Source organism: Zasmidium cellare (genome assembly GCF_010093935.1).
Source record: "Zasmidium cellare ATCC 36951 unplaced genomic scaffold M409scaffold_25, whole genome shotgun sequence".
In the NCBI taxonomy this organism is placed as follows: Eukaryota; Fungi; Ascomycota; class Dothideomycetes; order Mycosphaerellales; family Mycosphaerellaceae; genus Zasmidium; species Zasmidium cellare.
In genome coordinates, this window is record NW_022986969.1 from 555,818 (window position 1) to 568,696 (window position 12,879).

At 53.4% G+C, this 12,879-nt stretch overlaps 2 protein-coding genes across 2 annotated transcripts; one reads left to right on the top strand and one right to left on the bottom strand.

The window, feature by feature from the left end:
- Positions 1–715: 715 nt before the first annotated feature.
- M409DRAFT_25137 (uncharacterized protein) lies at positions 716–10,494 on the bottom strand (the record flags this gene model as incomplete). Its single annotated transcript, XM_033807558.1, has 2 exons — positions 716–3,968; positions 4,019–10,494. 2 exons carry the CDS (start codon positions 10,492–10,494, stop codon positions 716–718), a joined length of 9,729 nt encoding a protein of 3,242 aa, XP_033665633.1.
- Positions 10,495–11,301: 807 nt separating this feature from the next.
- On the top strand, positions 11,302–12,433 carry M409DRAFT_25138 (uncharacterized protein; the record flags this gene model as incomplete). Its single annotated transcript, XM_033807559.1, has 3 exons — positions 11,302–11,673; positions 11,728–11,952; positions 12,002–12,433. 3 exons carry the CDS (start codon positions 11,302–11,304, stop codon positions 12,431–12,433), a joined length of 1,029 nt encoding a protein of 342 aa, XP_033665634.1.
- Positions 12,434–12,879: the final 446 nt, after the last annotated feature.

Consider the following 12,879-nt stretch of genomic DNA (forward strand, 5'->3'; position numbering starts at 1 on the left):
CATATTTACGACGGGTGAATGAGCAGCATTGCGATCGCTGGCCTGCACTGTTGTACAATTCTGGCCGTTGGTATGTCTATAGCATGAGGACATGGCTTGAGCGCAGCGTTCCCTAGAAGCCTGTTCCTGGGTTGGGAGAAATGCTTGTGCTGCGGGTGCTCTTGGCTTGCAGGGCAGAAGGATTGACGAGCTTGTGTCTCTCCAGTGGAAGTTTTGTGGCTTTGGTGTCGGTAGCCTAAGGATTAGATGTCGTGTGGCTTCTTTTCATGGAGTAACGAGGACTCATCCGTGGATAGTCCAGTCTGTTTCATCCTGATGAGCTTGCCCAGCAGTCCAACATCATCGCCCTCTGTCTGTGACTATGTGGTCGCCCTGAAGCCGGCTTCACAATCAAGAGTAGTCCCCAGAGATACTTGACGGAAGGCGTTTCCAGACAGGAGAAGTTGAGTGGGGTCAATCAAAGTATGCCTAGGTCGTACCGATTCGATGCGAAGGTCCTGGAGACCGTACTGGCCGACATCTTGAACCACTGTGGGCCACCGAAGACATAACAATCTGTACATTCTGGACCCTCAGGGTAACATAATCTAGGCATAGCAAACAACAGAACGCTCAAAACCCAACCCTAATCCATGCACCTGTCTGGTATCATATGCCCTCCCCATTTCCCCCTCACCCCACCCCACCCTCATTTCCCCATCCTCCACTCCCAACCTCACCCCTTCGCATTCCACTTGTCATTATAAGCATTGACAGCAATCGCAACCTGCCGATACAACCAATTCCGACTCATCTCATCCGCAATCGGCACAAACGGCCCATTCGTGCCCCCCTTCAAAATAATACTCATCCCCGTCCGCTCCTTCGAGATCGTCTGGATGTCCTTGAGCGGCACCTCCCACTCGCTCGTCAGCTTCTTAGCGCGGACGAGCATGATGGAATTGTAGGTGATCATGACGAGCATCGTGGCTTCGGATTGTTGGGTGGGCGAGGTGGGCGAGCGGGCTCCTGTGTTGGTGCGGCTGAGGCTACCGGACTGGCCTTGCATGTCGCCCTGGGAGCCCGAGTTCAGTTCGAGGTGGGCGATGTAGTGCTCGTTGAAGTATTTGCCGTTGTCGAGCGTCTTGAGCCAGAATTGCCCGAGGGCCTCGCGTTGGCTGTAGGGGCGGACGATGCCGTCGATGCCGATGAAGCGGGTCAAGCGCACACGGTCGAGACCTTCTTGATCGAAGACAGTCGTGGTGTTGCGCACACCCTCAGCCATACTGGAGGCGAGGTCGAAAGCACCGATGGCGGGCTTGGTCGCAAGTCCAAGAAGACCTTTACCAACGCCCTTGACGAATCCAGCAGCACCCTCTTTCTCGGCGCCCTGCATGGGCTGTCTCGCAAGCCCACCAATGCCGCTTGCCAAACTCGTGGCAAACGCGTTGCCACCAGAAGTAATACCGTACAGAGCATGCTTCGGCCGGTTTCTGGACCTCGACATGCGTCTCTGATCCTGGAACTCCTTGTCCATACTAGCCGCAGCTAGACCTTTGCTGATACTGCCCGTGAACTTCGAAACACTGTCCGAGAGACCAAAGACAGACTTCTTGACGAAGCTACTCGCTCCCTTCGCGATGCCCACACCAAGGTCTTGTGGCCGGTCAGTGACAAGACCCTGGTATGGCTCGTAAAAGATGTCCGCAACACCAGAGGAGATGTTGTTGAAGAGGCCGACGGGGTTGCCAAGGAAGTCAGCGGATCCAATCACTATGTGGACTTGTCGGAGCGACTCCTGTACGTAGTGGCTCTTGATGCTGCTGATGAGAGCGTTCATACTGAGACGTGCGTTTTCAAGCATGAGGGCGTTGTATCGGATCGGGGCATCATTGACGTTGCCGATCGACATGGTCAAGACGTTGACGGCGAACATGAACGGATTCGTCGACGAGCTGCCAGTATCTTCAGCATTGATTCTCTCCGTCCGCACGAACGACAGATCGAATTGCATAGGTTGGAGGTGCAGAAGCTCGAAGTAAATATCCTGGCCACCCTCTGACTGCGTCGGTTCGGGAACGTCCAGGCTCTCAGGGGCAAGCTGGCCTTCTTTCTCCTCCGTCCAGCTGGCACCCGGGACCTTGGTAAAGTCCAGGACGGCGAAGATGAAGTCTTCATCGATCTCGATCGTCATTTGCTGCATCAAGAAGGTGAAATACTTGACGTACAGCACACCGTACGAATCATCCTTGACTCGAGTGATGGCAGTTCGGAAGATCGGATGAGCTTCCATCTCCTTGCCAGTCTTTGGCACCACGCTGGGATAGAACAGCAGCGGGAAGATGCCACCGTACAACTGGTTGTCAATTTGAATCCACTTGATGGTCAGGGCGACATTCTGGTACAGCTGAGAGTCGGTGTACTTGAGCTCGATGTCTCTCCAGGTGGCATAGACCAATTCTCTGAGCTGAGAGTTGATCAGCGACAGGCCAATACCAGCAAAGCGAATAGTGGCTCGCATGGTGACATCGGTGTCTTGCTCCTTGACTTCGAACCCGGCGGTGGTCGAGGCGCTCGCCGACGCTGACTTCTGCTTGTACAAGCTCGTCTGCGGTTTGTAGTTGCTCATGACCAAGGTCTGCGTAGGTCCATCTGCGACGACATTGAGATCGATGATCTTTTGCCTAGCCTGACCTTGTGCTCCTTGCGCCGCAGGCACCCGCATCGGAATCAAGTTGCCAATCTCCTGAAGCTTGACGTGTCGCTCTTTGCCGTTAGCAGCGAGGACAAGGTTCTTGTTCTTTGTGGCCGGATAGTCCCACGCGTATGGCATGATGCTTCGAGGTGGCAGGCGGTAACGGATCGGCTTCCAACCTGACGTGCGGTCTTCCTCGTCCTCGTCCACGTTCGGGTTGGCTTGATAGAACAGGAACTCCTGGTCACTCTCGTTTCGCATCGAGAACGGCCAGTGTTTCGTCTCGAGACTGAGATGCAAGAAGATCATGGCATTTTCCATCAGAATCTCGACACGAATGAGCTTCTGACGCTCACCAGCCTTTGCCAATTTGACATGAACGCTTCCCATATTCGCGATGTCGAACGGCGACGACCAAGAGTTGTTGACACCGGGGAAGCAGAGGCACAGCTGCTGTCCAGTAGTCTGCTTCAAGAACCGCAGGGGATGCAATTCTCCTGCCTTCAGCGTCGCCGAATCTGAAGATCCTGGCTCCCGAATCTGAATCTCTTCCGAGAGCCTGTTCTTGACGATGAAGCGCGGCGTGACACTGACGACCTTGGTGAGTTTGTACTTGCCCTCACCTTCGGTGACATTCAGGCCGCAATGCATCTCCTCTCGTCCTGAAGCGGAGGCCAGTCTAACATCGACGTTCGCTCCAATCGCATCGAATGAGACTGGCTGGCTCCACTGCGAATCGCCGACCTTGATCAGAGCACGGTTCTTCCGGTCATCTGTAGGGTACGAGAACATGAAGGGTGTCGCCCTACGAGCATCCTCTTCCGTATCCGCAAAGGTGCCCTGGCCAGCTGCGGATTTCGTAGATCCAAAGTAGGCCTTGCTTCTTATGTCGAGTTCCATACCAGTGCGGTTGAGAATGACATATGGGCTGTACACTGTAATCTTGAAAGCTCCACCGCTGTCTGGTACATTGAAGTAGTGGATCTTGAGACGAAGCTCGAGGTTGTTGTTGTCCTTGACAAGCAGAGTCTTCTCCCGCTTGAAGTCGTTCTCATTGTTGGTATTGATAATGGAGAAGTCGCTGGCCTTAAACGGCGTGTCCTGCATGTCAATACTCATCAAGAGAAGATGAGATAGTTCCACGACGTGGACTGGGCTGACACCGCCTTTTCGCAGGAAGTTGGTCCAATCCTTCTTGGTGTTTTTGTCGTAGATGCGGTACTTGAAGTCGAATGGCAAAAGGTTCTGTACTTCGATTGGAGCAGATAGTCGGATCCGCATGTATGGATACACCCTAAAGCTTCGTCAATACTAGAGCGCTTGTGGAGGGAAAATTGAACTTACGTGGTAAGCGGATTGTTCTTGTCGAAGACAGACTGCATTTGGAAGTAGAACGGTGGTGAGCTGTCGTCGTTCTCGCCCTGGCAGGTCAGAGTCCGGGTAGGACGCTTGAGGAGATCTTTCCAGAACAGACGCTCGTTGCTCCAGGTGTATCCGAAGCCTTGGTCTGGTCTCACGACGAGCGAGTGCATGAATGCTGCTCCCACAGGACTGGGTCTGCTTTCACCAGGGGCGATCTTCTCGATCTTCAACAGGTGGCCTTCATCAGGACTGTAGACTCCCAGTTCAATTGGTATTTGGGTATGGTTCTCCACCAACATCGGCGAGCGCAGTGTGATGTATTTGACGTTGTCAGTACCCAGAGTCACGTCGACGAGCATGCGATGCTGGACCTTGTCCTTTCTCGGCTTCAGGTTGTAAAGGTTCTCACCCTCGCGATTGACCTGGATGCGGTCCACGCTATCGAAGCCGCTGCCTTCCAATCGCACACCGATGACTCCAGTCTGTCCCTCCGGAGTCAAGGTCTCACGAGTGGTAGTGGGGTCCTCAAAACGCCATGGTTGCTCCTCGCCATCAGCTAGCTTCGCGGCTTGGCCTTCTTCGTTGTCGTCTGAGCTAGCCCAGACATCCACATCGAAGCCGGTCCAGTTTCGAATGCGGTACGGCGCATCGTTGCCTCTCGGTTTGGACAAAACATCTTCGTCCGATGAGAGGAATTGGGCGCTCTTGGAAGCCAGTGCAATTGTCGCGCTCGTCACGGTCAGCTCCAAAGACTTCCTCGAGTAGAGTTCGACAGCTAGCTTGTCAGGGCTGGTCTCCTTGGCCACGTGGAAACCCATCTGCCATGGCTCTATGAGCGGCTCCCAAGCAGACTTAGAGAAGTTGTAGACGTTGAAGAACGTGTCGATGCTGGTGTCGGCAGTCATATTACCGGTCCAGTCGCGCACGTCAACGTTGAACTTTTTGACGCTCCAGTCAAGCATTGGCAATTCGTGCAAGTCGCCAATGAGCACCACACGGATTCCGTCCATCGTGATGCGCATCTCTTCACGCTTGAGAACAGCCGAACCAGCTGGCTTGTCCTCACCAGGCTTGGTGGGAGTCGACTTTTTGGTGCTGATACTCTTAGCCGTCACCTTCTGCGTCGATTTCGCACCAGACTTGGCACCCTTCTTGACTGACTTCGTGGACTGAGCTTTGACCTGATCGATCTTCTTGGGGGCCTCGTCGGACATCTTCTTGTCTTCGCCTGCTGATAACGAAGAGGCTCGCTGGAAGATCTGCATCGCAAGCATGATATCTCGCAGAGACAGGCGCATCACGATCGGCTCAATATCAACGTGTATGCTCGTCAACGACGAGTCTTCACCTTGCGAACGCATGTCGACAGAGCTCTGAATGCTAAAGTCGTCAAGGATTCGTAACCGATTCGTTTCGAATTGATCCATCCGGCAGAGGAACATACCGACCTTCTCGACCTGCAATGTCATGGCATGCTGTTGAGACACCAAGACTTGCTTCACGCCAAGAACGATGGCCTCGGAATTGTTTATAGATGGGTTGGCAATGAGCATGACTTGCGCATCAACGATGTTGACACGGAACGAAATACCCATGCCAGCCCTCGGCTGACCGTCCTTGCTCTGTTCGTGCTCGGTCTCCCTGCGCCTAACGATCTCCTGTGTTGAGACACTGGCATCGTCGTCCTCGCCCTCATTGCTTTCTTCTGACTCTTCGACCTGGAGAGGTTCATCTTGTTTGAGGCCATTCTGAACGAAGTTCAGGACGTCGAAGAGATAGTCCAAGGCGAGAATGACCCTCGGGCTATCCACAGTGAGCAGTGCGATGAGATTCTTTTCTTCTCCGCCGGAGATAGACACGCTTGCCATGAACTGCTGCTTGACATCATCGTTGATCAGAGACATGATCTTTCGAAACTTGTTCTTCTGATTGGTTCTCGTGTCGGTGATTGTGAAAGATTGGATGAGAAGCTCGCTTTCAAGTGCGCCGTCACTAATCATTCGCACTTTGACACTCGTCTCATTGAGTGAGAACTTGGAGAGACTTGCAGCTTCCAGATCACCGACGGGCGCCTCTGGCTTGCCTTGCACCAGCTCCAGACCGACCGCGCCGACCTTGAAGATGAAGTCGAGCTTCGTCCAAGTGTCTTTGTCGGAACCCAGCTCGGGCGATTGGTGTGAGGGCTTTGCGACTTCGCCGTTCGTTGCTTTCTTGTCAGTGCCGTTGTTTTGTATGGCCTTGGCTGGCTCAGCGAGATGGTCAGGGATTTCTTCCTGGGCCTCTTCTTCCAAATCCCCAGCATCTTCCAAGGCAAACGCCTGGGGAATTGCCCTTGAAAGCTCTAGAACAAACTTGAGCTGGGCTTCTGTTAGTCGGAGATTGATGTTGGACATCGAACCTTCAATCTCCGTGTCTGGACGATCGCGCCCAGGCTTGTGCTCTGTCTGAGTGATATTGAAGTCCAAGTTCACTTTGTCGATCATCTCAAGCTCTTCAAACTTCGATTCGGGGTAGTGGAAGGTTGACGTCAGCCTGATGTTGTGAATGCCAGCGGATAGCTTGTTCGCCGTCTCGTTGTCGTCGGAACCGTCGATAGGCACGAACTTGTTGTTCGCGTAGATCTCGCCCAGATACGCTGTCATCATGTCTCGCTCAGGGTTATCCGTAATGACCATGCGCGGGAACGATACAATGGGCGTATTGATGAGGATATCGAAGTGCGTCTTGCCAGCAGATTCTTGGACCTTGGTAGCCTGGTTTGCAGCGGCTTGACGTGCAGCATTGAACACTGCTTGCATTTTGCCAAATTTGACACCAAATTCCATGATCTTCCTGAATGGCTCGGTGAGGAAGTTGATCTTGATGGAACCAGACCTGAGGAAGATCGAGTTGTCGTGGCCTGGGTAGTCCGCAGCAGTAGAGTCGAAGGTCTCATATCTGAAGTCGGCGAGATCATCGCCTTGTATGGAGACCAACTGTCGCAGTGCCGAGTCTTCTGAGACGCCCTGGTTGATGTCGTCTACCAGGTCCAATGCCCCTAGTCTGGCACCAATGCGCATCTTCTTGCCCATCAGCTCCACCTTGGCATCTGCAGAAGTCAAGCTGAGAGTGGCAAGGCGAATTCCGTCGTTGTTTAGAATGACTGTTATTCGGTTCAGCTTGGCGTTGATGCGAATCTTGTCACCGTCCTGTTTCTTCTGGGGCTCTTCGGCTTCTTTCTCCTCTATCTGCTTGGTCTTGGTATCTTGCTGAGAGCCACTACCACCATCAGCGAAGGTGACCATGACGAAGTCTAGCAACGTGAGAAGCGTCTTTCTCGTGACCATCAAGTTGATGGTGGAGACCACGGCATCGAGGTTGGTCTTGATACCCTCGTATTTGCTGTGGAACTCCGGATGGCTTGGCTGCACCATCTGGAAATGGATGGTGAGGAGGTCTTGCTTCTTCTTGTTGACCAAGTCCTCGCTGGAGATCAGGTTCTTGAATTCCTCGGCCGGGCTCTGTTCGACGTGATCCTCAACCGCAAGTGCCCTAAGCTTGACATCTGCAACCATGTCGAAGGCACGTTGGTAGAACTCAAGATAGAAAGTCTCCGCCACAAGATCGACGAGAAGCTGGTCTTCGTGCTTCCCCTCTGGATCAGCCTTGTACAATGAGCCCTGTAACTTGTCCACTGTGAATTTGAACTCGAAGTTGCGTTGCTCGGGGTTAGCCTCTTGCTTCTTCTTACTCGAGCTGTCACCACCCTTTTGTAGATCAGCTTGCTTCTCTTCGGCGCCCTTTTCGACTTCGTTCGCAAGATCGTCCTCGCGTCTGCCCTGGAACGATTTACCGCGTGGCCGTGTAGCTTCGCTTTTCCTCCTAGGGTTCAGCGCATCGCTATCCGTTGACTTTGGTCCCTCCTTGCCGCCTTTGGATGCTTCAGGCTGGTCAAACTTGGGAATGGCAAAGTCCAGCAGCTTCATCAGCTTCTTGTACTTTTCATCGGAGAACTTGGCATGCAGGACAGGCAGATGTCCCTGTACCCTGAATTTGGTCAAGTCCGCAGCCTTGGGCACAATGCAAGTATCGACCTGGAAGTCCATGTTGATTCTATCGATCAGGTGGAAATTGCGACTGGCAGTCTTGTCTTCCAGTTGCTTCTTCGTCTCGTCTACGGTAGTACCGATCAAGACTTGAGTCGAATCGAGCTTCAGCTGGAACTTGTCGTACATGAGTGATTCAAGCTTCTTGTAGTCTCGCTCGGTGTACTGCTGTTTTTGCTTGTTCTGGATCTTGGCGATGGTGTCCTTATCAATGAGCTCGCTCCGTACGCTGGCATGACCGGCATCTAAGATCAGACAGATGGTGCTCTTCTTGGTAACTGTGTCTGGTACGATGATCAAAGGTGCCTGGAGATCCATCTGCACGTCAATGGTTTTGTGCTCTTGCAGGGCGTACTCCAAGCCGGCGCGGGTCTGTTGTCTGATGCCCTCGACAGTAGATCCAGCCGTCTCCATCAGAGCGCCAATGGATTCCATGTGTTTCTCTGGCGGCTTAAAGAACTTCGTCACTTGTACCACAAAGTTCGGGTTGTACACCACTTCCATCGCTTTCAGCTTGACGGTCAAAGCTGAGTCTGCCCGATTGTCCAACGGGTTCTTCTCGAATGACAGCGCGAAGAATGGATCCTGCTCGTCCTCTTCGTCGTCTTGAGACTCCTTTGCCTCGCTGAAGGCTTCGCCATCCTCGCCAAGTTCTTGAATTCTCTGATCGTCGGGTACAGGTGGCGAGTCTTTCACGCTCAGCATTTGCTCGAAGAGATTGCCTTCTGTAGAACCATCGAACAAGCGCATGCCGCCTAGACTCAAGTCTACCAACATAGAGTCTGTGCGCTGTACGAATTCGGTGCTGAAGTCCTCAAACAGCAGTCTCAACATGTCCTGTTTCTTGCCATGCGGATCGCGCTTGAGCGTAAAGCTGCCAGCTTTCAGATTCATGTCGACTTGGAGTTTGATCGCGTCACGAGGAGCATCGACAGCTTCGGTGATGCTCTTCTTCTCATCGAAATCAATCGCTTCGTAGAGCTCTTTTCGTTGCTGGTCTGTCATCTGGCTATCGTCCGCAGCATCGTCCTGCTTCTGCGTATTGGACGATCCCCAGATGTACGATGTCCATGTCTTCTGCTGTGGCTTGGGTTTATTGAAAGCACCTTCTTTGCGCAATTCATTTCGGGCCAAAGACCGCCAGAAGCGCAAGTCTTCGTACGAGAGTTTCCGCTCGAGTGTCTCAAGCTCTTTGGTTTCATCCGGCGTGAGTTTCTCTTCCTGCTTTTTCTTCTTGAAGAGCTTGATATATGCTTTGCGGTCATCCCGTCTCTCAGCAAAGTACGCCCACGACCAGCGCTTGTTCTTGTCGTGGATTTTGTCCAGTATAGCTTTCCCAGCGAACTGAAGCCACGCGCGAGGATCTTCCTTCGGTGACTTTTCTGGCTGGTACTTTCGATACTCCTGGTGTCGAATGAAGTAGTGGAACAGATCCACCAGCATGAGGGCGTCGCGGTATTGCTGGTCGTCCAACACGAAACCGAGCTCGTTAAACAACAGGCGTGCTTTCATCTTCGGGCGATCATGCTTGCCTGTCTTGTCCATCTCTAGCCCAGCACGACCAGATACGGGCTTGAGTATATACTGGTGCTCGTTGACCGCTTCACTATCACTCTTGACAATGAGTTCCTTGAACTTCTCCATCATTTGATTGTGATCAAGGCCCTGCTCTTTAGCATCTTGTTGGCCACTTCCTGTGCCCAGCAGTTGTGTGTCAGTATCCCAGTACACTGCCAGAGAGCCCAATGTCGCAAGCTTGTGGGTGGTGGCGCTGTTTCCTTGAATCCACGTGGGTTTCCAGTTCTCATCGGTCGAAACAGCACTCAGCTCTTGCAGTGTGAGACCGGCAGCGAATGGGTGTCCGGGGTCGGATATAGCATCTTCGTATCGAATGTGCACATTCTTGACCTGAATCTGAACATTGTCGATGATTGTGGTTGTCAAGGCAGCAGTAAAGGACTGCTGTTTCTGCTGCTCCTCTTGCGACATGCCCTCAGTATTGCGTTCCTTGAGCAGCTCAGCGCTGTCCAGCTTCTCCATCTTGACAGCGTGTGCCCGTTTCTCCTCTTCTTCGGCATTGTATGCTTCGTCTTCCTTGGGCGCTGCAAGCAGGAATACATCCTCGATATTGATGCGCACAGGCTGCCCTCGAAGATTGGACCACGGAATCTTCAGGACTAAAGAGCTTATGTGTCCTTCGACCACATTGAGAGGGAGGTGGAATTGATCGAGTGCTTCTCGGCGCAGTTCGAGATCTCTCAGTTTGACGTCGCCTGACCAGATGCCAACATTCAGCTGCTTCGGGTCGAAGTTCCGAACATACATGCCCAGAAACCTGTTCAGCAGGTTGGCGACCAGGCTCTCCAACACCATGGCGGCGGTGTGAGGCCGTTACCCAGGCCGGGGAAGGTTTAAAGAGGGGTATAGGTGGCGAGAGGCGGTGGATGATTAGGACATGTATCTCGTCAACTCATAATAGCACGTGAATCGTCGCAGGTCGTCGTCGTCGTCGTCGGCTGGTATCGACAGGTTCGAAATGCGGTCTCAAAGGCGGGCAGGTGAAGAAGTGGTGATGCAACGCGCGATGGGTATCACTGGCAGCCCAAACAATCCAAAGGAAGGAACACGAACTCGTCTGCACTGATGGCCGTCGGAGTCGTTGGTGGGGGAGTAGGGAGATATTACACGTAGACGCACAAGAGAGTGAGAGATGGATGTACCTAGCGCGTGCCACTCGCCCACCCCTCTACCTGGAAGCCTGCTCCTGCAACTGCAAAGTGCTTTGCTGCTTCCTACGTCATTGTTGTTGTTGCTGGCAGAAATCGAAATGGACAATTTCTATCACTTTCGCTGATGATAAACAACTTACATTTGCAATGTGATGAGAGGCAATGAAGCCACTGAAAGAGAGGTCAACCAAATATTGATTCAGTGGCTAAGCATTCAATTGAAGTGCTGTTACCATGTCCTTGCCAAACGCTGGTGAGCTCGGGCGTGGTTCAGTCTCAAAAAGCTTGGCATCGCCGAGCTCCCTTATCCTAGCCAGCTTCACAGCAACCACCACCGCCAACTGCCCGATCACCCACCATTCTCCACTCCTCCCCTTCTCACAGCGACTCGTCCAGGTCAATTGGCCGTCACTGTCCCTCTTGCCTCCATTCCAGGACTCTGACGACCACCATGTTCCGCAACGGCGCGACACGGAGCCTCCTCCGCTCCCTCAATGCCCAACCCACCCTCCGCAACACCCAGTCTGCCTTCCGCCCGCAACTGAGGTCGCAACTATGCACTCTATCCACCCGCCGGCCACAGGCTCTCGCCGTGGGCAAGCCATTGGCCCTGCAGCTCATGCGTGCTCAGTCCAGCAACACCCGCGGCCCCATGGACACGATCGACACCAAGCGCGAACAGAGCATTGCCCAGCAGAAGCTGGAAGTCGATCCTGCCCACGTTAGCAGCACCTCCTCGATTCACCCTGTCCTCGGAGAGGCCAAGACTGAAGAGAGCGGCGAGCGGGATACTGAGATGCTGGCTGGTGTCAAGACAGACTTGGTACGGAGATTGTCGGAAGTGTTGCACAGGACAAGAGTGTTGACGCGGATATAGCAAACCATTCGTGATACCTTCAGCCTGGAGGATGTCCCCAGACAGGCCTACTACATTGGTCTCGCTGGTGTCCTGCCCTACGTGGCAACCTCGGCCAGCACCATCTACTGCGCGTGGGAGATCAACCACGCCGCGGCCAATGGCGTCGGTTTCCTCATGAGCGAAAAGACCGCTGAGCTCATGCTCCACATCCTTGAGCCTCTGCAGGTTGGCTACGGCGCCACGGTCGGTATATTCCCCCAACCTGTGCAACACCTGCTAACGTTTATTCGAGATCATCTCTTTCCTTGGAGCCATCCACTGGGGCCTTGAATTCGCCAAGTACGGCGGCCAGCACGGCTACTCGCGCTACTCGATCGGTGTCATTTCTACCGCTCTCGCTTGGCCTACCATTCTCCTTCCCGTGGAGTACGCCCTCATCTCGCAGTTCTTGATCTTCAACTTCCTGTACTACACCGACTCGCGCGCCTCGAAGAATGGCTGGGCTCCACCGTGGTACGGGGTCTACCGTTTCGTCCTGACCTTCATCGTCGGTGCTAGCATTGTCGCTTCGTTGATCGGCCGTGGACAAATTGCCGACCGCATCGGCCGTCTCCCGGGCCCAGCCGATCGTGTCAGGGAACTGCGCGAGCACCAGCAGCAGGAGTACGAGAACGAGGAGGAGGCCAGGAGACAGCTGCTGGCTGAGAAGGACGAGGAAGAGTAACCATAGACTGACTGCTTCGTGGGGTTGTTGATTTGAGGCTATTAGTGGCTCATACCAGTCGAAAAGCTGCATTGTACTCTAGGAGAGGAGATACGGCGCTTGTCTGTACGTATGTTTGAATGAGAGGGACGGTGAAGCTTCCCTTTGTTGTACACAGGTCCCTCACAGAATTTCTCGCTCTGAAGCTTTGGAGAACTCTATTTCCTAATGGAGTCCTTGCAAGCAAGGGCGGCAACAACCGATGGAAGCGCTGACCCAACTTCCTTCGCCTTCCTCTCACTCCCTTCTTTCGACATCAGGTGTTTGAGGCCAAGCTGCTCAAGCACAAACTCTTGATGACACTTGAGCTACATACATTGCCTGTCCCGCAAACAAGCACGAACAATGCCGGCGGGAGTGACGCGATCGCGCCGTCACAAGTCGATCCCACGGAACACGACACGACC